Below are 26,429 nucleotides of genomic sequence, written 5' to 3' on the forward strand. Positions count from 1 at the left end.
ATCTCGATCTTCCCTCCTGTAGTTTGAAACCATTTCCCTTTGTCCTATCGCAACAGACCCTGCTGAAGGGTCCATTTGCTGCTTTATTCTACCTCCCTTTAGTTACTGAAAGGCTGCTCTCAGGTCTCCCAAGAGCCTTCTTCAGGCTGAACAGCCCCAGCTCTCAACCTGTCCTCATCGGAGAGGTGTTTCATTCCTTGGATCATTTCTGTGGCTCTCCTCTGGACACACTCCAACAGGTCCATGTCTCTCCTGTACTGAAGACTCCATATCTGGATGCAGTACTCTGGGTGAGGCCTCAGCAGCACAAAGGGGCAGGGTCACCTCCCTCACCCTGCTAGCCACACTTCTTTTGATGTGGCCCAGGACACAGCGCACTTTGTGCGCTGTGAGGGCTGCAATTTGTGCTTGGTCTGAGCTGTCTAATAATCGGATGAGGTTAACCCAAGGGGAAAACAAGGTGAGGTGGGATGTGGGGAGCCAGGCTGCCTACAGCAGTGTCCCTGTCTGTAGCACTGTGTAAAGCTGATGTTTCATCAGTGGTGGTGTCAGAAAAAACGCAAGTATGCCTGTAGCAAAGCTGGGACAGATGGGGAGTGTATAATCAACGGACATTAAGATGTTATAATCACAAAAAAGAACAAGAGAGTTAGGCAAAGTAGACTAAGATAACAAGAGAATAAATGGAGAGCTTGCCTGTATGCTAGGCTCACCTATAGAAAGCACCAGAAGGAGGGATCTCCAGATGAGATCCTTCCCACTGGTAGCCAGCTCTTCAATAGGTCTAGGAGGGGTGCAGCCAGGCTCCACCCCTTCCAGCAGCACAGCTGAATTGCCTTCACCAGTGCTCCTCTGGCTGACTCACGGCTCGCCTCAGGTGATCCATCAGAGGTTCAGGCCGTGACTCAGCAGTTCCCATACAGGGAGGAGGTTGGGTGCAGGTTGTTTGAGTGTGGGAGCAGCAATGTGAGAGTGGCAAAAAGGACCTGAATGCTGAAGAATGAAGGATGAGATCTGGGACCCACCAGAGACGAACAGAGGACAGGTCTGCTAGCAGCAGGAGTGCCAACACCTACAGCTGGTAGTAGTGCTGACCTATGCACAAGCACAGGGTCACTGGAGGACATCTGGAGCCACTGACAAGGCTCCCCATTGGGTTGGGGTGGGGGAATATGCCTGTCCTTCAGCATGAACGCAGCTGCAGCTTGGTGTAGTGGTGCACCCCCAGACCACTGCGATCTCAGCAAAGGCCACCACTGTGCTTTCACCTTTGTTCAAGTGCAGAGTTGGGCTCCTGATCATTGTCTGATCTGAGAGGTGTGAGAACTGTACAGCAGCAGGCTGTGGTCCTCGACCTTCCCCTGAGCTGGGACACCGCTCTGAGTGCACTTCTTATGACTTGCTGCTGACTGACATCAAAGAAGAGGAGCCCTTTTGAGACAGATGGCCTCATCTGCTGAGAGCTGATGAATGAGGAGCAGGTAATTCACCAGGAGAAAGGTCCTTGTGTGCACAACTGACTTTAGAACTGGATACCCTTCAAGTCAACCTCACCATTCTCAAATCTTCAACTAGACATCTGTATTTGATTATAGCATGTGCTATTGAATCTTTGTGTCAAGTTGGCTAATAATTAAATGCTGATTAAGCGCTACTAATAATCAAATAATCTTGTGATTTATCTTAAAGGTATTATCAGTTCATAAATTGCTGCTAAATCAGAGTTCTGTAAAAACCTATTCCCAGCAGTTGCTGCTGGAGGTTTGTGTGATTGCATGGATCCAAGATCTGCTCGTAACTTCCTGTGCATAGCGCTCTGTGTAATTATGTCGCCGAGTCACTGGTGTGTTACTTAAGATTATTGATTACTTTTCTGTTTTCCCACTTTCCTTGTAGTGTGTTCATCAGCCAATAAACAGTTGTGTTCATCAGCCAATAAACAGTTTGCCTCAAGTACATTTTGAGTAATTGCTCCAACAAGGGAGAGCCAAAGCTTGGCACAGTCGCAAGCTGTGCGTGTGGCCCATGCTGCAGAAGTGCTGGGTGCCACAAGCCTTCCTCCAGTGTATCTGGGTGTCCCAGGGAGCACGTGTGGGGCAGTGAGGCCTGGATACACATATCCAGCAGTGCTGTGCTGAGTGCACCTGTGTGTGGAAATCCCTCAGTGTAGAGCAGTGAGGCTGAAATTCCGCAGACAGAGAAACCATCCAGGCTGCAGACGGAGCACTGGAACAGGCTGCCCACGGGGGTTGTGGAGTCTCCTTCTCTGGAGATACTCAAGACCTGCCTGGACACACTACTTGTGTGACCTGCTGTAGGGAACCTGCTTTGGCAGGGGGGCTGGACTCCATGATCTCTGGAGGTCCCTTCCAAGCCCTACGATTCTGTGATTCCCGCGGGTCCCATTCTGTCTCAGGTCAGAGAGGCACTGGAAGCCTGGCAGGCTGGGCACAGCACGTGTGATTTTTGGTGAGAAAGAGTCTCCAGCTCCCTTCAGAGAACAGCAGTCCCTCAGCAATAGTGGTAGCAGCTTTATGGAGAATAGCAGCTTCAAGGAGAGCAAGAGAAGAGCTGGGACTTTCCTGGAGGTTGGGTCTTACCCGAGGGTAATGGTTCTTATTAAAAAGAAAGAAAAAAAAAGTGAAGCATAAGAAGGAAATTCTCTAGCAGTGTGATCCTATATTTTTCATGAAGTACCCTAGAGGCAAAATAATCACACTTTTTGCACGCAAGTCTCTGTTCAGGGTGCCCCTCTGTGCTGCTGTAGCTATTGCTGGGCAACCTGTTGGTGATGGACAAAGCCCAGCCCTCTCCAAGGTTCATGCACTAAACCTACTCTGAAGAATATCCTCAGGTCCATCCTCACTGATATTCAAAGGCACCCCGCGTGCAGTCGGTAGATGGCACTGAACTTTCACTTGTACTTTCTTTCCAGTTAAATCAGAGCACACTGAGTGGCAGTGCATAGCAACCCTCAGCAGTCGTTTCGTGGCAAATGACCGAGGTTCTGACCCCTGCTGGAGCTGGCAGGTGGGACCCTCGCTGGCTGCAGAGACACAGTGTGTCAATGACCAGCACACCCTCATGAAAATGGCACCCTACATTCCTTTGTCCAGTTTGCAAAATCAAATCACCTTTGTAGCCAAAAGCAGGGACATATTACCAGAATACTGCTTTGGAGGGGATGCATCCTAAGTAAACTGAAATAATGCTACAAATAAACCTGTGTTGTTTTTTTTTTTTTTAATTCCTCCATGTCATGCACCGATCCTCATGAGTAAGCACCACGTATCTTGGATGCCACACATGAAAGTGGAAGCATGCACTTTTCCCCTCAGAACAGTCTCACTAGAGCTGCCCAGGGGCAGTACTGCAAAGGATAGACAAAACCTCGAGCTTCCCCTTGGGTGCCTGCACAGCAGTCCCTGGCTCAGAGCTACCTGAGAAGCCAGAGCAGAACCTGAGGGGAAGGTCTTACCACTCTCCTCCCCCACCCAGCTGCCACCCCTTTCCCTCCTGTGGTATAGAGATAAGGGCAGCCCCCTCTTTCCTGCTCCCCCCTCCCCGGAGCTCCCCCTGGGTAAGACTGCAGCACACAGAAGACAAGCAGCAGCCAAGCAGATGATGAGACGAACCCACCTGCATCTGCAAGGAGTGCTGTGCACAACAGCTGCTTCACCCACCCCCGTCCTCTATCCTACAGCCTGACACAGAAGAGCTGCTGGTGGATGCCTGCTGCTGCTGCTGGGAGAATAGAAAAAAATGTGGTTGCCTTTTTCCACCTGAGCAGGCACCAGACAGACGTCAGCTGTTCTAAGCTCACCGTGCTATGTGGTTGACCTGTTCAGCGCACATTTCAACACACTGCAGGGCATTCGGCATCGCACTGAGTTCGGTCCGTCACTCACAGCTGGAAAAGTGACCCTGCTCCTACAAATACTAAAAAGTGAAGCTCTCATCTCACAATAAAGTCACTCTCAGAACACTCAAATCTAAAAATGAAAGTTTATTAACATCTCAGAAACAGGAAAATGTGTACTCAAGACCTTTGAGTTTCATAGGCAACAGTGTTCCTTCCACGTGTAGCTCCCACTTCTGCCTGGCACCCCGGGATAACTGGAGATGTTCCCCAGCCAGAGCTTCTTCAATGTTTCTCAAAGCACACAAACAGGAGCAGCTTCCAGGGGGGCATTTAGGCACTGTTAGCTCACCACTAAATCAGTTTTCTAAGTTGAGTACGGAAAAGGATGCATTATAAACACAACCTTGGCCAGCTGGCTGACGGAGCAGGGCAGTCCCTGACACAGCAGCTGCCACTCTCAGCAGCATTTCACAATTTAAGCCAAACCACAGCTCAAAGCATTGGAGGCTTCTGCTGAATCAAGGAGTACAGAAGTGCACGTGGACAGCTTTGCTTTGCACACTTAACCAAGAGGCACGGCGTGCTGACTGACAAGCGGTGGTTATCCACTTGGCTACCTACTTGTAGCTTACAGCACAAACAGTTCTCCTTCCTCCTTTTAAAGAAGTGGTCATACCTGGCTCAATTGCAGAAGATTGAATGTTTTGCTACTGACTCAACACCTTTTCACGTTGTCTTTGATTCCCACGCAGAGAACAGCCCTGCAAACAGAAGGGACTGCTTGTGGCCGATGTCAGGTGCTCAAGCATCTTGCTGGGCTGGGACTAAGGCTGTCAGCTCCTGGCACAACCAGGCACCACAGAAGTTAGACAAAAAGAAACGAGACAACCGAAAAAACTCAACCATCCTCCATACCTAATTGTGAACTACCACTTTAGATGCTTCTCCCATTGGGAAGTTAGTCTCCATGTGTTTAGTAAGAGAGGGAAATGCAGCCTTTTCTCCAATGGAAAAGTGCAGGAGCAGAAAAAGTGGTTTTCTTACTTCATTATCAAAGCCAGATGCCCCTCAGTGGAAGTGTTTGCTCCAACTGCAGCTCTTGCTCAGAAAAATATGCTGGGTTATCAAAATGCTGTGTACCAGATCTACGTAACCAGCGTTTGTTCTCAGAAATACTAATTAATGTGGAAAATAAATGCCTTCAACAGAAACGGTGGCTAAAATATTTTATTTTTTTATATCATAGAACATACTGCTGTTTGATTTAAATCACTTTAGAGTAAAGGCACACATTGTTAAAAATACTTCAAATTACATTACATGTACAAACGCATGAAACAGATGTACATGTCACCAAAAAAATACAGTATGGCTTCGTAAGGCTGAGGCAGGGCTGGGACAGTTCAACAGAGTTAAGTTTTACAGGATGCTCTAACACTGAGGACTGACTAGAACAGAAAAGAATGGACCTAAAGCACTGATTGTTACACAGACAGTACAACACATCAGATACACAACACTGGGCAGTCAGGTTTGGATTCGCAGGACTGACAGACAGGACTGCAAATCCATCGGGCTTTCAAGTGCCACTGAGCAAACAGTGCATACGTGTGCCAGTTTGCAACAGCGAGGAGAAACTGCAAGTTCTGTCCCCAGACAGCCTCCTTCATATCTGCTGATGATATGCTTAAAAAGAAAGAAGAAAAAGTGAAACAAAGACTCAAGATAGTAACTGCTGATAATGGCTGATCAACAAGCGGACAGCTTGCACTTCTAAACAGCATATGATGTCAAGTCTGCGAGAATGCTCCATGACAACAGTCTAGCATTAGTCCCACCCGAGTTTAAGGCTCATGTCTAAAATTTACCTTAGATTTGTTTTCCTTTGTGTAAAATTACCTGAGCACAGATATGAAAGATCTACAGAGCTTTCACAATATCTGCAGATACCTTAAAGATCAGTAGGTATCTTAAAGCAAGACATCGATATATTTTGAACTCTAACAGCTAAAAAGACCTCAAAAAAAAAAAAAAAAAGTAAGCCAAACAAAACCAAATTCAAAACAAAAAAAACAAAACCAAGAAAAGACAACAACAATATTTTGGTATGTCAGGAGAGCCAGGAGAAGAAGGAGGTCAAGCTTCTGCTTTCATCTCTTAATAATGCATGTAACATGGAATAGAATTATTCAAATAGGACTGCCGAACTGTAAACAATGCATTAAACCTTTACAAAAAAAGTCAGGAAGCAGAATGGAGGCAGTCACTCCAGTCTTCTCTAAAAAGATCATCAACGTGGTTTTCAGTCTCACAAGAGACGGCTGGGGGCTCCTCAAGCACTGACTGATGGAAAATGAGAAGGACCTGACTCCATCCCACTCTGTACCACCATCACATTTTTGTGTTCACGAAGTATGAATTGCTGCCATTCTCATTTGCTCAGGTTTATTCCCTGCACAGCTCTAAGGCCCAGATCCAGAAACACACCATGCGTTGTCTTAAGTGCAGGACTGGGTTTGATTTCATAGGTTTGAAGATGAACACGTACTTCAGGGATTTGCTGCAGGGGGACACACAGCATTTGCAGAGTGCGAGGCAGCAGAGCATCGGGCTGCATGGACAGACCGGATCCCAGCAAAGCCCCTGCCAGCACAGAGCAGGGCCTGGCAGGTACACATACAGGCCTCCAGCCACCAACAGGCTTTGTGGGACGACCTCCAGCACAAGGCTCTGGACATTCACCCTGCTGTTTGATATTCACCCAGCCTGTTGATTTTATTGAACCAACTGAAAGCAGCAAGGAAACACAAAGTACAACATGTTTTCCTCCTCTTGCCTTGCACACTGGTTCTCATCTTTCAGTCACAAAAGAAATCAGTAAAAACAAAAACCCCACTTTAATCAGTGAGCAACTGTATATGAGCCTGAGGAGCAAATGGGACTCCATTGAAATACATCGGGTTAAAACTCTGATATGCCAATCAAAGCTGTCTGCACTGCGGAACTGGGAGCAGCTGATTGCAGAGGGCACTTCACAATCATCGAAAACCCCGTATAGATGGTACCAAAACCTCCTATTATGTATCAGCCCAAATGATAAAATAAAAGAGATGGGTGACAGATGGCTGTTCTGGAAAATCTTAAAAATCACAGCAGTCTGATGTACCCATTATTCTATGTATAAATAGCAGGTAACCCAAATAAAATGCTATCGCTAGTTTGAAAAACTAAGTTGAACATTGCTTTTCTATTAAATAGATTAAAATATTCATCCACTGAGAAATTACATTGATAAATAAAATATTTTCATGTATCAAAAATGAGGAGCAGGAACGATCAACTCCAGACTTCTTGTCCCGATAACGAAAGGTCTGAGAAACAAAACCTGTACAGTAGTTCTAGTCTCAAATTTACAATACTGAATCCAGCAGGATTTGGCTAAACAATACACTTTAAATAACCTAATCTAAAGGAACAGAGTGTCCTGTAAACATCTGACACATTGCATTCTGATGGCGTGGCTCTACCTTCTCTACGCAGAAGACAATTCAACCGGTGGTGGTAAGGAGGGATGCAATCTAAAGGCAGCACTTCCATTCTTCAGTAAGGCTTGTAAAGAAATCCGAGTGGTGAACACACAGCTGCCTGTACAGTTCTGACATTTTTGGAAAGCTTTCAAGTCTTTAAAAAGCCTAAATGTTTTTAAGTATAAAACACACATTGAGAAGACGCCCTTCTGCATTACGTGTAAAGTGTCTGGCACCAGAAAGGACCGCTAGGTATTATTATACCCGAGGAAAGAAAATCGATCACTCCAGCAAGTGTCCCTGAATTTCACAGCAGATGCAGCCAATTTGGTTACTTGGTGTTCTGTTCTCCTGGAAAAAAAGTCACGAGCATACACTCTTTGAGCTGTCTGTACTACATCATTATTAATATATATTATATATACACACACCGTATAGATATATATAATATATATTTGTGCACGTATTACATTTGCCTCAATCTGGAATCATGTGGTTTCATGCAACGCACCAGGAATCAAACTTATTCATCAGATCATAGCTGGTGTAAATTCAGTATCAAATCTTTTATTATACAGCAATTCAGCTTTGCTCCACACCCATCGCCTCTGAGTAGAATCCTCATTTCCTTCTTCTTTCACATTTGTTGCCTCCATCGCCTTTCTCAGCCACTTTCTTCACGTTGTGCCTCCGCTTACGTTCAATGCTGAGACCGTATTTCTGTCAGCTTCTGAAGATAGCTTTGTGCTGCTGGCATCGAGAGAATAAACTGAACCGTCCTTTGACCTATTCGGTAGCAGCCATAACCCATCAGTCCAAAAACTGTTGCTTTTATGACAAATTTGAAAATCTTACTTGAAGCTGATGGAGGAGGCACACTGGGGCAAAAGAGACATAAAACAGTGGTGAACATCTGCAGAGCTGGAACAAACAGGCATCTGAGAAACGCGCACGTTTTGATTCAGAGGACTTCCAAAGTCATTTTGCAACACGCAAAGACCTAACGTGTAGAAATGTGAAGAACTCCAGCCTTGCAGTAGATGGCAGTCACTAACACAAAGATGCAACTGCTCTGCAACTGCACTGCAGCAGCACGAACCGAGAAAGATTTCAATGAGAAGAACCTTAGCATAGTAATCTTTCAAACATAATTTGCTTTATATTGTTTTAAAAAGTGAAGTTAAGGCAATGCTCAGCTTTTAGGAAAAATACCAATAACTCTTGCACTTAGTTGTCCTAAAGCACTGCAGGCCCTACCCATACTAACAGGTCACACTGTAATCCCTCATACGTTTTGCTAAGTCCCAGCCTCTGTGGCTTTACAGGATACAGTCTGAACAGTTTCTTCTTTTATAAAGCACATACACCTATTTTATCAGTTACACTGGAGCGAAAATCTGTGGCTTGAACACTGCCCACACTGAAGTTATGCTAGGCCAGAAGCCTGTTGTGGTCACTTTCTATACAGACCACATTTGAATTTTCACTTGAAAAGCCTTTGGGTGTAGACTGACACTTTTTCCTCCAGACAGTGGCATTTTCTCACCTCACCTTCCCTCAATATACCACTATCTATTGTTTTCACTCCTTTCCTTTGGCAGTTTCTGTTCCTTTGCTGTACGCAGTCGGCACAGCAAGTCAGTGAGCTGACAGGGCAGCAATTGCAGCAGCGGCATTTCTGTAAGCTGTGACAAAAGACCAAGAAACCTCCAAACAAACCAATCATTGCTGACTTTGAGCAAGTGAAGCTGCTATGGCAAGACATGGGGAAGGATGACATACCTCATTATTTCCTGAATGTTTAAGTCAGAGTTCCAGTTCTTTTCAATTCCAGGTACGTGACCCATCCCAACCACACCAACTACAACAGCAGGGATGTATTTCCTAGGTTCAGCTAGGGAAGAGATGGAAACAAAGGAACACATTTGTAGAAGAACCAGTTTCAAGCTACAAATGAACAGGTAACGTGCAAGATTACAAGACAGCATTTTCGAAGCAGCAGAGACTCGTTACTATGCATCAAAAATTACACATATTTCCATGTCTCACCCAATGCCTCATGTTTTTAATTTGTTGCTTTTCTTCCTCTTCCCACCCCCCCCCCCCCCCCCCCTCAAACTTTAGCATAACTTCTTATTGTCAGGAAATGTTTGTTCCAGTAAGCAGAACTGGCTAGGGCTCACACTCCAGCCTCCAGATGCAAGCTCTGCTGAGCCTCCAAATCCATCTCTTCCCCACCCTGTGTGGGTCATGCTTCTGTGCTGTTTATGGGGTACGGCCCTGGCCTTTGCTCTCTCCCAAGAAGAGCTTTGATCACAGCTTTGAACAGCTGGCATAAATCCCAGTAATGGGAAGGCACAGGCTGGCAGCCATGGACAGCCAGAGAACAGGGCCTGAGATCAGACCTGACCCTGTTACAGAGGTGCCGTTACAGACCCGGCCTCAGCAAGAAACAGCAAAACCTGTGCTGTTAGTGTGCAACAGCCGGGTAGCTGGTCACCATTCCACCACAACACAGCGCAGCTCTCACCCTAACCTCCCATCTACCAGCCAACATTCAGGAGAAACTGATGCATTAATCCCAAAACTTTTTGGATTACCTCTCCCTCACTGGGAAAATTGGTAATGTGTCATGAGAACAATATGAGAAAAGTAGTAATAATAGCGACATGCAGCTTAGGAAAACCACCTCTGGCACTGTCTCATTTAGTAAAACATTGCAGCAGAGGTCTGTCAGTCAGGTGAGGCATTCACATTCTTGTCATTTGCAGTCCCATCTTTGATTCTAAATCCTCTGCAACGCATGTAAAACCCATTCAGTTTCCCAGGCATTCAGTGAACCTGTGATTCACAAACTCTACTCTTAAGGTAGAATTAAAGAAAGGCAAAAAGAACAACAAACAAAGGACTCACTACACAATTCTTCTTTGTGGCTTATGATCCAGCAAAGAATAACAACGAAACTTACTTTTCAGTCTGCTCCTTTGATTGAATGACTGAATGCATGCATGAACGGTTGGACTAGATGATCTCAGAGGTCTTTTCCAGCCTTAATGATTCTATGCCTCCTTTGATTACATTACCTGCACTAACAATATGTTTTTGATGAAGCTTCACCAAGTCAACATTGAAGTAATAATAGACAAGGGAAGTGCAAGAAGTAGTACATTATTTTTACAATCAGGAGACAGTGTCAGAGGTCTGCACTGAAGCACTTATAAACAAGACAGCGAAAAGAAGGCAACCCTTTCTTCAGTATGCATGTGTGCACGTATATACACACATTTCTTTACACAAAGGGGATGCAGATTGCACACGGCAGTAAAATACTTGTGAAGGCTGGAGAAATATTCAATATGCCTATGCCTTGCTGAAACACACAGAGTTCATACTTGTTGCATATCACCAGGGTTCCCAGGAGCCCAATTTATAATAAGCAAAGCTTATTGAGATGAATACTGAAAATTAGAAGTAATTAGTTCAGCAGGAAATCTGTGCCTAAGCAGCTACGGGTGACAATGAATTTGGTGAGATAGCGAGACAGGTGATGCACGTCTAGACTGTCCCATGCTGTGCTGTAATGCCAGACGCCTGCCTTTTGAAGAAGCTGTCAGACTAATCAGTATTTTGCAGGTCTAAACAGCACAGTGAGAAAAGAAGCATAATTAGCAGTCTATTGCTTTGTGAGATTTCTTCTACAGGAGGTTGCAGTAGGGGAGTCATATGCCCCTTAACTTTTCAAGCACTGCAATCTTCTGTGATATGCGGCATCTCTCTTGGATAAACACACAGAACCCCACAGTCTTCCCACAAAGAGCTGGGATATGTACCAGCACACAAAGAACACACTGATTAAGGTATTTGCTTTAAAACAATTACTTTCTGAAGCCCGAGGTAGTTCTATCTGCTTTGCTGCTTGCTTCAGCATGTAGGTCAAGTAAATATCCCGTTCCGAGACGATTGTTCGATGAAGATCAGGAAATTCTCCAATCATCTCTGCCATCATCTGCTCCAGTAAATCCTTCTGTTTGCATTTTTCCACGTCATCTTTACTGAAAGAAAGGTTACGTTTTCTCAGTATCTGTGCTACACTTCTAAAGCCCGGTGCAGACAAACCGATGAATACAAAGAATCCAACGCTATACCTGTTATTCACATAGAGCCGCACAGACAGCTCTCCTCTCAGAAAGAGGAACAGCCTGCATTAGCCTGAAAAGCTGCATTCTTAACAATGCCTCTACAGTGAGAGAAAGGCAAAGCAGAGGTCACTTGCCTTTAGGCAGCTCAACCAAAAATTCACCTTTCCCAATTTAAAGGCTGACAACAGCAGAAAAGCACCAGGGCTTCAAAGGAAAGAGTTATCACAGTGCCCCACTTTTACTGTATATTCAGTCTAAAGAAGGCAACAGAGAGCTCCTGAGGAGCACATCTGATCACTGAATGCATGAAGGCTCTATTTAAGGAAGGAAATAGCACACTGCCAGGCACAGTCTGCAAGGGTGGAAAGGATTCTGTAGTGCTTGTGTCGATCACAGGTCTTCAGCAGGGCAGTGAGTTATTAATCAGTTCCCTGAATGGAAGAACAGAAACAGACTGGAAATAAATTAGAACTGCAGGAGCAAATTTAATGAGTTTTTGTATTACTGTTACTTTTTTAAATGGGTGCTGTCAACCTTCTGTTTGCAGCCACAGCAGTGGCACAGTCACAGTCTGGCAACAAAATCATCTGGCTTTGCATCACTGCCTGCTGGAGAACGATGCCAAAATTTTTATCTATTTACTTTCTGAAGTTTGACATCAAAAGGATGCTTCAAAAAGCAGACAACCAAAAAAAGGCACTGATAACTTTCAACAGAGCATGGAAACAGGCTGCCAAACCTGATTTAGAGTTATTACTCCATTTTCAGTAGAATCTCATAGTGATGAGTAAGTGAACTCATCTATGCAGCACCTACCCCAGCAGCTTCTTAATTACACCCACCTTTCCTTTTCAATTCCTACCCATGTTATTTTTAAAACATTGATGTAGCACATCAATCAACTGTAAGACAACACTTAGAATATTACTGTGTTATAAAGATAATTTATTGTTAATTATCTTAATATTTCAGTTGAAAACCAAAAAATCACATCAGCATGAATGTGAGAATTTGCTGAGAAACACATTCTCCAGCTCCCACCAGAAACTGGAAACAGTTTCATCTTGGTATCTGATTCCTAAGTAACAAAACTTTGCACATGAACTGCAGTTAATGGATTGAAAGCAGGATCAACATTTTACAGATGAAGTAGCAAGTGTTTACAGGTAACAACAATTTAGTAAATGCTAGAACTGAGAAACAAGGCTACCAGCTCCAGCCCTGGCCCCACTTCAAGCGCCTGCAAGAACTGACATCAATCACTTCAATGAGGTGTGCAGAGTTCTGGTTACAGAGCACGAGAGGCACAGAGATTCAGGGTCCACACGCACTGCAAACCTGCTTCTGGCAAGCCTCCCACCACAGCAAGTCTGATGGGAGCAGATGGAACTCAGGGTGACAGCTGGGCATGCTGCCACCCAGGTCAAGCAAGTTTTCACACCTACTGGTGTCCAGACGCAAAGAGGAAGCAAACTTGGCACAGTGGTTTCTTTAAAGGGCACCGGAAACCAAACTGAGCAAGGGAATAAATAGTCTGACAAGTATTACTGTGAGACAGTAACCTAACAGCATCCCCTCGTAAAGGCCATGGTCATTAAGAGATTGACACACTGTCGAGATTTCAAACATTTTCTCTTGTTCCCAACATCTGCTCAGACAGCAGATGATGTGGATTCAGTTCTCAGGCTGCTCTGATTTACACATGACTTAGTACAGCAGGCCCAAGTCCTTTGGAAATCTGAATGAAACCATTATGATGAGGCTCTACTCTCTTTCATTTACAGTATCAACACAGCAGTACTAAGAATTTATTTTCAGCATAAAATCATCTACTTTTAAGTGATCAATGACCTAGAGTTAATCAAAATGCTATTATTCAAACAAATGTAGCAGGATAGCCAGCTTTCTTTTTAAAAATGTGAACTATTTGAGGACTGTTTGTATATTTTTCTCTCTCACTAATGTGAGGTCTCACCACATCAGTCTGGGTTTGAGAACTTCAGGCTCCTACCACACAGAAGAGATGAACAATTCATTGCTAAACATATGGGATGTTTATTCATACCTGATTGGGTCAGATAGGAAGCAAAGGCCCCAGGCAAGCTTGACTTTTTGCCAGAAAGAAAGTGCAGCAATCGCCCTCTTAAATGTAACAGGGATGGGTCTGTCCCCAAGATGAAATTTACAGAAAGGTACTTTACTAGCCTGGAAAAGAAGATAAAAACCACTAGTCAACACATACTGTATCACAGTAGAGCACTATTAAGATAATTTTTATTATGTGATTGAAGTTATTTTAACAACAACCAAAAAAAACCAGCAAGTCACAGTTAGACAGCAAGAAATATTTTGGCCACGTAAACAAAATTTTGAGTATACAACTTCCTACAGGAGTACAAAACATTGAGTCATAATGCCACCTTTAATTTTATTTTACCAAGATAGAAAGCTCCTGCTTAGAACTGCTTAAGATGAACAGATGTGGCTCAGTATCTTCACAGATCTGAATAAAATCCAAGGGAAAATGATTTTGCTTGTTTTGATTTTAACCAGGATTTTGTCAGGATCACAAACCTATTGGTCTGTCACGATAAAATGCATTCCAGGAGGAGCTCATGAAACAAAAACTGATGCAGGGTACCAGAAGGCAATGTCAGGAGAGACTATGCTGTAACTAAGGCTGACACATTTTAGTGCAAAACAGTAAAACAAAATTATCTAAGCATACCTGTTTAACAATCTCAAACAGCCACTTCAGAAAAGGATACAGAGCTAACCAACTCTAATTCATCCTGACAGATTTGTTTCCATAGGTTGAAATCCTGACACCACCAACAGTACGACCAGGATCCACACCCAAAATTCAAAAGCAGTTATTCAAACAAGAACAAAATAAACTGAAACAAATACCATCAAAATTAGCACTTACTTGAAGCCTTTTTGGAGTTGCTTTTGTCTAATTTAGGGCTATGAATCTTCGTATTTTTGAAGCCAAAGATGGCTTTTACCACTTCATAGGCTTCAACAAAAACATGGCCACAGAGTGCCCCTTTCTAACTAATGCCTTTATTTACTGACACTGGAAGCAAAAGGCCAGAAATTTGACCTCAGAAAAACTATTTCATGATCGCACCTCTTTGAAAGCCTCTCTGAATTCCCCTCCTGGGGCCATCCCCAGCTGTTCTGTGATGTGAGCAGACACTTTCAGAAGCAGCATTTGCATCAGTCCAGACATGACTCCATTCTGGTGGAAAAGGAGAAGAATGTTAAAAAGAAATACTATCATACTGTGCGGATTTCTCAGAAGAATGCACTGTTCACAATCATGAAGAAACACTGAATATCTTAGTGAAGAAGGGATACTGAGGATACTTTTTGGAGCTAACTCCCTGATGAATGCAGCTCTTCTGTTTCAGCTTCTATCATTTGTAAAGAGACTTTTTCAGTGGTGTGCAGTCTCTATTCAACAACAACAACAACAACAAAAAGGATGACAGCAAAAGGCAGGGGAGTAGCCAAATTTATTTCTGTCTCCATTTATTTTACCTGACTGATGATGTAAGAGCTGTTCTGCCATACATACTGTACTTTTGTTTCTGGATTTGGTTGCAAAAAAAGAAAAAAAGAAAAAAAAAAAAAGAAAAAAAGAAAAAAAAAGGGGGAACATAAAAGTACGTTCAATTGGATTTACAGTCATGTTATAGAGATACTTAGAAGAAATAGCCAGTGGTCTCGAAATAAATGCTCCCACGATCCCAGTGAAGCACTGTGCTGGGCACCAGTTAGGCTAACAGCTGCAGAAACAGAATTCAAGGTTGTGCAAGAATTTGATGTGCATGACTTCAGCACATGAGACCTTAGAAGGAAAACTTTGGGTCTGACTCACTCCCACTTACAAGCATACTGAAGGCCCCTCCTTGCACAAAGAATCTTATTACCTTCTGAAACAGACACAACAATGCAGACTTCTTTACTGAAGAAGAGAACAATCCCCTACATACCTTTAAGCAAAATTTCCCTTCCCAGCTCCTCAAACAAAGATGAAAACATCACTGCAAATCCATTCAGAGCTCTTTCATCCAGCTCTGGCTGTCCTACTCCACTTGTTCTTACGAAAAAGACCCAGTAACTGAGTGCTACCTGTCTCCAAGAACAGTCTGTCACCTAGCTATGCATCTCCTTCGATCTGGCATCATCCCATACTGTTACCAAAAGGGGCATTCCCCTCTCCCTCACCAAAGGTTAGCTTTCCCACTACATCAGCAGCTACACGTGACTGAAGGTGAGGTTACATGGGACAGAGTTGATAGGACTGCTCAAAGTTACTGGGAAGATGCTGGTCTCCCCTACTTGCTCCCATGGACACACTCAAGCAACCCTTCCAGTGCCAGCTTTGATACCTGTGCAGTCTCTCCCAAGGCCATAGGCAGTTTCTGCAGGTAAGCAGATTAGAGTCACTAAGGATTGGCAGAAGAGGAGAGCAGCTACTGTCAAAGCTAGCTATGCATCTGCTTCATCAGGCTACAAACCAGCAAGCAAGGCATGTTACAGGAACAACCAACTGACATACAGCTGTCATCTTATGAATATGCCAAGCAGAAAGACAGGACACCGTGCTGCTGGGGAGAGACAAGGAAAGGCAGTGAAAAGGAGTCAGCATCTGAGACTGAGTTCAACAGCCACAGAAACAAGGGTTTCCAGAAGTTCAGGGAAGATAAACAAACAAACAAAACTAAGATAATGCAAACTTAGGTCATCTGTGGGCTCATCCACCCTTTAGAACTGGATTGATATATTTGAAGTCTACATTTTTACACAGTAATGGGAAGATTTTCCCTGCTGGATAACAAAGGGATGCACCTCTGAAGTGTCTGACTCATTTTCGCTCCTAATGTGCACGGAACTCAGTGCTTGCCACATCTGCTCAGCATCACAGAAGTGCCTGTCACATAAAAGGTGACAAGCAGCAATGCATAGCACCAACCAGCAGTGACTGGCCAGTCAGAAGGCGTGGGAATAAAGAGCAAAATGCAGGAACAACGATAGGAACAAAACACTAAGAGAGTTTGTTAGCAATACCAGATTATTCCATGTCAGATAAGAGAAAGATGACCACAACAGAGTATTAAATCCTGAAGGACCCACTTCACAGCTATAAACACAAAGTGAAGCATATCTGCAAAGAAATTCAACTGCTCAGACAGAGGGATGTGGAGCTACCAGCACATAGGACAGGGAATGTGAAGTAGCAATTCTGTAAGCCCAGTGCTTCACAGTAGGCAGAATGCAAGTAAAATGAGAAGGATTGTCAGGAAAGGAATGGAACAGAAACACACGCTACTGTGTTGTCTTTAGTGGATGAGAGCTGTGAAGACAAAATACTTGAAGGCGTGCACAGAAATATCAAATGCATGAGTACGTAGTGTGTTTAATCTCTTCTAGTGAGGCTTGAGAATGGAGGAGTGATCACAGAATGGCTTAGGTTGGAGGGGACCTTAAAGATGCCCTAAAAATCCCCATGCTGTGGGCAGGCTGCCACCCACTAGCTCAGGCTGCCAGGGCTCTATCCAGCCTGGCCTTGAACGCCTCCAGGGATGGGGCACCACAGCTCTGGGCAGCTATGACAGTGCCTCACCGCCCTCTGAGCAGAGAATTTCCTCCTAGCACCCATCTAAATCTCCCCCCTTTTAATTTAAAGCAGTCTCCCCCCGCACCTATCACTATCAGATCATGTAAAGTGTAGGACCCGCTCATAAGCTCCCTTCAAATACTGGAAGGCCACAGTGAGGTTTCTCCCCAGGGTCTTCTCTTCTCCCATCTCAATAAGCCCAGCTCCCTCTATCTTTCTTCACAAGAGATATGCTCCAGCCCTATGATCATCCTACTGGCCCTTCTTTGGACCCACTTAAACATTTCCACATCCCTTATGTAGTGGGGGCCCCAGACTTGATACAATACTCCAGATGGGTCCTCCCAAGAGCACAGTAATGCAGACAGTCACTCTCCCTGCAGGCCGCCCCTCTGTTGATGCAACCCAGGATACTGTTGGCCTTCTGGGTTGCACACGCACACTGCTGGCTCTGTCCAGCTTTCTGTGATGAAGGTAAGAATATAGGTAATAAAACAGCTAGCATTTTGCTGGAGGCACCAAACAGGATGGCAGAAGAGATGAATGCCCAGGCAAGGTCTGACTACAGGTCCCCACGCTCTTCTCCAGGCATCTACTATTGGCAACTGCCAATGGCCTTCTGGAGCAGACAGCTCTTCCTTCAGACAGCACAGCCGTGCTTATGTTATGTATGGGAATGCAGCCTAAGGAGTGCAGCTTGCAGCTGCTCTGACTGTGTCAGAGGTTACAGATCCAACAGCCTAACTACAGAACTGCAGGCAGAAACAAGCAGCATGTATTTTAGCCCTGGGTTTCTTCAAGAAAACAAAACAAAACAAAACAAAACAACACTAAATGCCATGGATGTAACCCTGTACAACCACAGCCAGGCCAGCAGAGATTGGAACTCGTTTTACTACTGCTGCAGGTGCACTGGAGGCTAGCCTTCAAGGCACCAGAGCAAGCAGCCTGTGCAGATCCACATACATATGGTGCTCTTCACCTACCAATTCACAATGTCTATTATTTAACAGAAAATTGTGTAGGCTAACTAAGCATGAAGGGCTGTTTTGCACAGCTTAGTAACAGCTTTTTCATTGGCCAGAAGCATGATAAAAATCATTACAGTATATTTCTGCACAGGTACACTCATCCCAGAAGAGTAGGTTAAAACAAGCCCCTTTCAGCTTTTGCTGCCACCAGCCTACTTCTTCCTCTCCCAAAGTTTCCCTCCTTAGAGACAACAACAGGAGAGCAACACAGGGACATAACACAGCTGAAAAGCATGCCCTATTCAGGCAGCCTCATGGCCATGTGAACTCTAGTAGGGACACAGAAGGGAGGCAGAAATGTGAAGCTGAGGAGAAGAGATGACCAAACCAGTCTTACCAGTTTGGTTTAAGCCAACCGCTCAGGTAACACACATTTGAGCCAAATTTCAGTCTGCACTTAATGGAAAGCAAACAGTCAGTTCTCTGTAAACCACTGTAAGAATTTTGAAATTCAAAGTGGAGCCGGAGGAAGTGTTTTCTAAACCCCCAACAGATGCTTGACAAGCTGTGAATACCACGGATAAATTGCAAACGTGCAACAGTTTCACATGGACACTCAGCTCAGCTTCCAACTTCAGTAATTAAGCATGAAATCCATTTTCACTGCTTTAGAGCCACAACAGAAAGACATGGCATTATTTTGCTAATTCGATACCCCAGGATGAAAGTTACAAGCAGTTTTAACTTTTGCTGTAACTTTCTGGCCCGACTGCCAGTTCCATCACCGTGAAATGGGGGGGTGACAACTGAAGCAGGCAGAGCAACTTACTGGCTCACTGCTTTTTCCCTACTACAAAGCCAAAGACACTATCTTAGCACAAGACAGTTGGACTGTTTCCTAGTGCTCCCTATATAACTCACAGTGCAGCAGAATCAAACAAGGGAGACTTTTTTTTTTTTTGTGGCTGAGCTCATACATGGAGAAATACATTCTTTAAAGGCACAACATCCAAATACTAGCATTTGCATCACTTCTCATGAGAAAAGAGGCTGAGCTGTCACAGTACTGATCCTTGCGTTGTTACTCTGATTTTGGACCCCATACAGCCTGAACAGAGGATCGCTTTCAGTTCTGACAGGAACTGCTGATAAAAAAGCTGCCAACACAAATCAACATCAAAGGATTTTCTTCTCTGTATGCTACTTATTTTGCAATGTAAGGCATTTTATTTTCATTGTCCTTTTCCAATGTCCTCTTAAAAGAGAAAAACTTTACACAGTAAAAATGGCTGCATTTAGGCTTTGATATAAAACAACTTTTTAAAATTTATTTTTATAAAACAAAGGCAGCTTCTGTGCTTGTTTGCCAGGTCAAAAGACCCTCAACTACGCTGCTCTGTTGTAAAGATGCATTATTTTGGTTACGTGCATCCAAGCAATCCACCTTGCCTAAAAGAGATGGATGGATGCAATAACTCACGCAACATGCAGATGTTTTGCAATCTTCTATCCTCTGATTGGACATAAATAAAGAAAACAGGAAAGGTACATTATTGCCTAACTGTATGAGTCAGAAAGACTGCAGTGAAAGACACAGTGAAACACAAAGACACCACAGATTTGCCCCTAGCCACTCACACACCTTACGTGGATGTACTTTATATTCCTGTGAAGGATGCAGTCCTGGAATTTCTCCAGTTACATCAATAAAATCATTCCAATACGTAACTGCAGCGTATGCGCACCACACACCAAAGTCTGTGAGTTTGTTCACCCAGATGGATGCTGCAAAAGCTTTTGACTTTCCCAAAAATTACTATTCTACATCCCACGATCACTTCAGAATCGACTTAGTGCTGTTTCACTGGGCCTACCTTAAAATTAGTTAAATACAGACTAATAAGGAAAAACTGAAAACTGAAGGACAACACTCGCTATGCACCCACACATCCAAAACAGTGGCAAACTGCCAGACTAGCAGTAATTCAAACAGTAATCTACTCTTATCTGCCCAGTTTTTTTTAAACAGCCTTCATCAAGGCCAACAGTCAATAAGCAGCTACTCTGAAGACAAGTGGAATGGAAATAACCAAAAGCAACACCCTACCAAAAAGGAGGAATGCAACTGAGTAGACTACTACAGACAATAGCAAAAGTAAGCACTCCTGCAGTAGCTGTAATACTGATGCAGATTGCAGGGATAGTAACCATATCTACATAGATTAGTGGAACACTACAATTAAGTACTCGTGTCCTGGAAGTGGAACTACTGTTAAACACAGGAAGAGCCCTGCTGAGGTCAACACCTGCCTGCACAATTCAGCAGTGCAACTGAAGCCCACAGCACTGCAGCTAAAAACAAAATACCAACCTATGTACAACTTACCACCACCGTGGCATCTTCACCTAGATAAACACCGCTAAGTTTCCAGCTAGCAGGAATACCTTTTTTAGTTGTAACTCGTATCAGGAGTAATTCATCCAGTCTTTAACTCTCACTGTGGAAATCATACCTGCTTTATAGCTTGCTGAAGTTTCTCCAGATTTATTTCTTTGGCTTCTTTTAGTAAAGTCTTCTCATCCATCTTTAACATAGAAACTCTGTACTGGCACAGTTCCACCACAACCACATCTGGCTGCACTTCTTGTATTGTCTGAAAGAGAAGAATTATATGTATTTTTTACACCAATTTAGGAATGATTGAACAGAATTACAGCCAATGTTGATACTTCCATGAGAAAAGGGTCTTAAAAGCACATTCCAGCAATCATTTTCAAATAAAATAACAATGAGAAAGCAAGACTTCCCAAAGGAGCTATTTATTGAGAAAAATGAAGAAAATGACAGTGAAATGCCCGAGCTACTGGATGTTTTGGGACAGGAAGAAAGACAACAAAAGAAAATCATGATGAAAGACAACAAAAGAAATCATATGTGCTTCTTTTTTTTCACACTAGCAATGTCCCTTTACCCACAGCCTGTGACCACTTGAAATTTTACTTAAAAATAACAACAAAAAAAACCACACTTTATTAAGAGCCAGAGTTGATTCTGATACAATATTCCTTCCCTCTTGTGATCCAGAGAATAAAGCCACTCTGAATTGCAGGCTTTGCATAAAATCCTGTATGAAATAGCTCCCACTTCCACTAGTGCTTCTGACCCATTTGTATTTTTGACTACGTTCTCAAGTTATGGGCAGCGTGGTTTTACAGCTCAGTATGACACATCCCAGACACAAAGAAGCCAAGAACTGCAGTTCCTGTTCTAAGGCTTTGCATCCTCTCATCACATCCTCATCACAGTAACCATACAGTAACACAGAATCACAGAATGGCCAGGGTTGGAAGGGACCTCAAGGATCATGAAGCTCCAACCCCCCTGCCACATACAGGGCCACCAAACTCCACGTTTAATGCTAAACCAGGCTGCCCAGGGCCCCATCCAACCTGGCCTTGAACACCTCCAAGGACGGGGCATCCACAGCCTCTCTGGGCAGCCTGTTCCAGCACCTCACCACTCTCTGGGTAAAGAATTTCCCCCTGATGTCCGACTTAAATCTCCCCTCCCTCAACTTAAAACCATTTCCCCTTGTCTTACACGTATCAACCCTTTCAAAGAGTTGATTCCCCTCCCCTCTGTAGGCACCCTTTAGGTACTGAAAGACTGCAATGAGGTCACCTTGCAGCCTTCTTTTCTCCGAGCTGAACAAGCCCAGCTCCCTCAGCCTGTCCTCATAGGGGAGGTGCTCATCCCACCTTGCTGTCAAGTCCTCCAACAGATCATATGAAAAACAGGATCTAGAGGCTGCAGCAAAGAACAGTCGGACTTCATTCTGCCTTGTGACATTTTTAATAAGTTAACACTAGCAACACGGTGCCGAAAGGCTTCCAATTCAAAACTACCTTCACTACATCCTTTTTGCTGCTGTCACTGAAGTGGGCTGTTCCAACCACGTACACTTTAGAACCGTCCTCGGTGTCGAGCTCAGTCACAGTGCTTGGTAAGGCAGGTTTTTTCTGCCTCTTCTTCATCTTCATCTCCAGAAGAATTTTAAATGCGTCTGCATCAGCTGCGATTGTAAAGACAAAAGAAAAGCACAGATGATTAAGAAATGCAGGTAAGAAAGACAGAGAACAAAAATGTCGCCACTGAACAGCAGAGTAGAGCTAAAAGGCCATTGATTTACCACTGTAATCTTACATTCAATTCTGAGGCTACATCATTGAGAGTGCCACCACTGGAGAGGCTGCCTCCAAGCATGGGTCTCAGTCCAGGTTTCCTACCCTGTGGACACTGGGACAGGTTGTCCATGCAGTTCAGTAAGGGAAAGAGAAGCTGTGTGGCAGGTGAGGCGGACAGAGAAGCAAAGAATACTTAGAAAAGGTATATACTAAATCAGAAAAAAAAAAGAAAAAAAAGCATTTCTTCATTTCTAGAGCAAAAACGTTCCTTCTTGGAATCTTATCTGCATAAATGATAGAAACATATGTATGGTGCTACGAGTATGCTGGTAAAGGAACCAGTACACGTTGGACCATGTAGGATACCTGCCAATATAAATTTTAGCCTTCTGTGTGACGAACACACCAGAAATCTGTATACAATTGAAAATTAAAACTTAATAGGCATTTGGGTCAGGAAATGAACAATTCTCCCACGGTTTCAACAACAAACTAGGACCACACTGGTATAAAATGAGTTCAGCCCTGTATCAAGCTTGCCATAGAGAACTGAAAGATCTATCAGTTCCACCACTGTTGCTTGTGGAATGCCAGAAAGCTTCATCAACTGAGATAGAGATTTTATACCAACAGGAAATACAGTAACTTCACAAGAGTTTTCTTTAAGCTGGAGTGGATCTTACAACAAACAAACAAACAAACAAACAAGCCATCAAGGAGAAAAATAGATTTCTGTTTCCATGGCAAGCTGTTGCACAAGTCAGCAGAGACTTAAAGTGGTCCAAAAGCCAGGAATCCCAAAAGAAAAAGGTCAGCATGCACTTCATAAGTGGGATGTCACACACACACACACACACACACACACACACACACACACAAAATACAGTCTCCTACCACACATTCTCTATTTTTTCATGGCTGTTTCAGTCATGCTGCCCCAGATCTGTTCTATAAATATTTCTCTCAAAGGACCACACGTAAAAACCAAAACAGAACCAAATCCACCTCCAACATCCTTCTTAGTTAGCATTTTAGAAGCCCACTACTACATTGTTAGTACTCAAGAACATGGCATGCTGTAATCAGTATGGTCTGATCTGCTGGCAAAGCTGATGCTAAGGAGGCAGAGAGGAAGACACAACTGTAAAAAGAAGGAGCACTGCTGCATTTGTAGTGCTCAGCATCATCAAAGCAGCTGTTTAGATCAACCAAAATCTACCTAATCATATATATGGTCTACGAGAGCAGTCAAAAGTGGGTACCTAGGGAAGAGAGTAAGAGTCAGGAAAGCACGCACGGTGCTTTCTCCAAAAGATCTCCTTGCCTACAACCATTTATGGCTCAGATTACCTGAACTGAAAGTGGTTTCTGCATATTCAGTAATCCTTAAAGGATTTCCATTCTGTTAATTTTTCCAGCCTCCACCTCAAACACATATTCAGAGCTGAACAGAATGATGTTTCATGTGAAAAAAAAAAAAGCTCTCATAACAGCAAAGTAACAGACGTTATCAATTAAGGATATACTCAAGAAAAACATTCTCAGGAATTTTTTTTTTTAATTATTATTATTTTTTTTGTAAATGAAGCCAAGTTCTAAATCTGGAGAAAAAGCTCTCACAAACTAATCTGCTTCTATAGGTCTCAATTCTTCTTTAGGCTTTTCCCATAGCTATACTTAGTGCTCAGTTTGCTCCCATGATTGTTTCTTCTCAAAGCTGTGGTCATTCAGCAACTTCAGCATTAGTCAGGTTGCACTCAATCTGCCCTAAGGTGGTTCTCAGCCCATTACTTGCCAGAAAGCACAACCTGAACGTCCCCATTGTTCAAAAGGGAGGATTGCATATACTTGTGTCACAATGCTGTATCAATAAACAGAAAGCAAATCCTAAGAAGCATTTGTTCTTCTCCTTAGAGAGGAATGACTGTCATCATCTGATCCTCCTCATTGAAAGTTAAAGGCTGACACTTCTCCCAGTCTTCACAAGACAGTTTTGGCTGAAATATTCCTATGCTCATATCCCGCAGGCATGGCCTTCCTATCTTATTCCTATTCAAAAAATTATCATTATGGAGTGGGCAAGGTTTTCCTTCTGTTACAACTGATTCAACATTGTAACACTAGATGTCAAAACAAGGAGTCCAATGAGTGCTTATCTATCTTTTACACACCAAACTTAAGACAGCATGTGTTAAATAAAGCAATCTACACTCTTGTGAAAGCAGGAAAGCAGCACAATGGCCATCATCGCTCCTTTCAAATGTGCTTTATGCAGTCTTTCTACTAATCACAAACAGATGAAGCCAACATGAGCTCATTCACAGCGCCCTTTGGCCTTATTAGGTAAGGAAAAGGCACGGACATTGAGGTTAACAGCTTCCAACATGACACACCCTCCCCAGCCAAACCAGAAACATACAGATACTCTGCGATACACTTGACGTTTCCTTTGGGCCATCTTCTGGTACGTCAGAGGAAGACATTGGATCTGCAGCAGCCTGTATGAAACAAATTCAAAAGGAAGCAGGAAATTATAACGAAATGCTTTAATGCATCTTTGCTCTTGCGGATTTGCTTGATTTGAGCCTACGTGCAATATTCAAGCAACTAGATAATTTAAGCAGTGTCAACAGTGCAAAACATCCGTGGCTTTATAACTGTTTTTCTGATCTGTTTACGAGAGACGATAACTTACACCTGACACAAAGTTAAAAAATGTCTGACTTTGGAAGAAACCAAACAGATTTACAGTAACCCTAATGGTGATATAAAGATCTCTGTGTTGGAAACCAAAACGTGCACTGATTATTCCACTTTTCGGACAGCATATTTCTTTTAACTACAAGTAGTCAGCATTAATTTCGTCATTCTTGACAGACTAATAGCTCTCAAGTATACACAGGTCCATTCCTGAAGAGCCTGCCCAGATATTTCATCCTGTTAAGGTAAGTTAATGCACAGCAGGCAGACTCAGCCTTACAAAATCTGGGCATATATTGACTTTCATATGCAGCAGAAATCAGTCAGAAGGATGTGAAATTAAGTGTTTCCATGCTTTTGCCCGCTAAAGGATGAGAAGGGATGGAGAAGATTTCCAAAGACTGTCTTTAAAATATTATCACTCCAAGTATATATCATACCTTTCACTTGAGAAAGCATTCTTACTTGTAACTAGCACGCAGTTTTAAAAATCCTTTCATAAAATTCAAACAATTTAGTCTGTGCCATCCAAGCTGGAAAAACAGCTGGTAAAAATGAAGGCTTAAGGACTCAGAACACTCAACCATAAGCTACTTTTAGGCAACTATATTAATTCTAAGCTCAATCAGGATGATTACTGGGAGAATTTGAAGTTATTTAACAACACTAAGTCAAATAGTTAGGAAGGATGTGAATCCATAATCATTTAAGTACTTTCCAAACAAAAGGCAATATCAAAGTCAGCAAGCAGGTGGCCAAACTCTCCTGAAGGATGGCAGCTTTTTAGCTAGTAACCAATATCATTAAACTTCCTACTTAACCTGGCAAGCTTTAAACAGGACTGTGCAAAGCACATACCATTGCTAAGAGTTTCAACAAGAGTAATTTCTTCTCACACTCCATTGTTTCAGACAGCAATTTTTAGATAATAAATCTTATGTGCATTACTGTGGTATAATCCACTGAAGGTAAGGCAAAATTTATTACTGCATTTCCTGGAGTAAGACCAAGAAGTACAATGGGTCTAGAGCACTAAGCTGAAAGCATTTGCAATAACACACCATCCTCTCACTGCAAAGCAGTGCCTGTTCATGGACAACAGCAAACTGGAATTATGCTGCAAATTGGAATTACACTCTCAGATTTAATTAAACATCAGCTCAGCTTTTGATCACAACATATGGCCTGACTACTGTTTGCATACCTCAGTCTAGTCACAAAAACATTTTGGAAGGTACTTCAATGTAACAGAGAATTAGTTCTGTCACTTCTGCTGGCTTTATTATTGTAACGAGCCTGCTTTCCACTCTCTCCTCCCCTCCCCTCCTTTTTTTGTTAACAAGACACAGAACACGTGAACCAACACTTCCTAGCAAAAAGTTCAACTAAACTTCCCTTATTGCACTGGAAAAATAT

At 43.2% G+C, this 26,429-nt stretch overlaps 1 protein-coding gene across 3 annotated transcripts in view; it reads right to left on the bottom strand.

Annotated features, from left to right (window-relative positions):
- Nucleotides 1-7,936: 7,936 nt before the first annotated feature.
- The window catches only part of TRABD (TraB domain containing), a 29,252-nt gene continuing 10,759 nt past the window's right edge, over nt 7,937-26,429 (bottom strand). Inside the window, exons 3-10 of one of the 3 annotated variants that reach the window (XM_052669211.1) lie at nt 24,733-24,811; nt 22,035-22,201; nt 20,642-20,782; nt 14,662-14,772; nt 13,594-13,733; nt 11,269-11,441; nt 9,172-9,283; nt 7,937-8,267 (exon numbers count right to left, since the gene is read on the bottom strand). In XM_052669211.1, the coding sequence (XP_052525171.1) occupies nt 8,090-8,267; nt 9,172-9,283; nt 11,269-11,441; nt 13,594-13,733; nt 14,662-14,772; nt 20,642-20,782; nt 22,035-22,201; nt 24,733-24,811 (1,101 nt within the window). In that variant the 3' untranslated portion in view covers nt 7,937-8,089. Of the gene's footprint in view, nt 8,268-9,171; nt 9,284-11,268; nt 11,442-13,593; nt 13,734-14,661; nt 14,773-20,641; nt 20,783-22,034; nt 22,202-22,332; nt 22,448-24,732; nt 24,812-26,429 lie in introns of those variants that run through there. The other 2 variants (XM_052669213.1, XM_052669214.1) reach the window with 2 other exon arrangements.

This window comes from Tympanuchus pallidicinctus, unplaced genomic scaffold (genome assembly GCF_026119805.1).
Source record: "Tympanuchus pallidicinctus isolate F22 unplaced genomic scaffold, pur_lepc_1.0 scaffold8, whole genome shotgun sequence".
NCBI classification, from domain to species: Eukaryota; Metazoa; Chordata; class Aves; order Galliformes; family Phasianidae; genus Tympanuchus; species Tympanuchus pallidicinctus.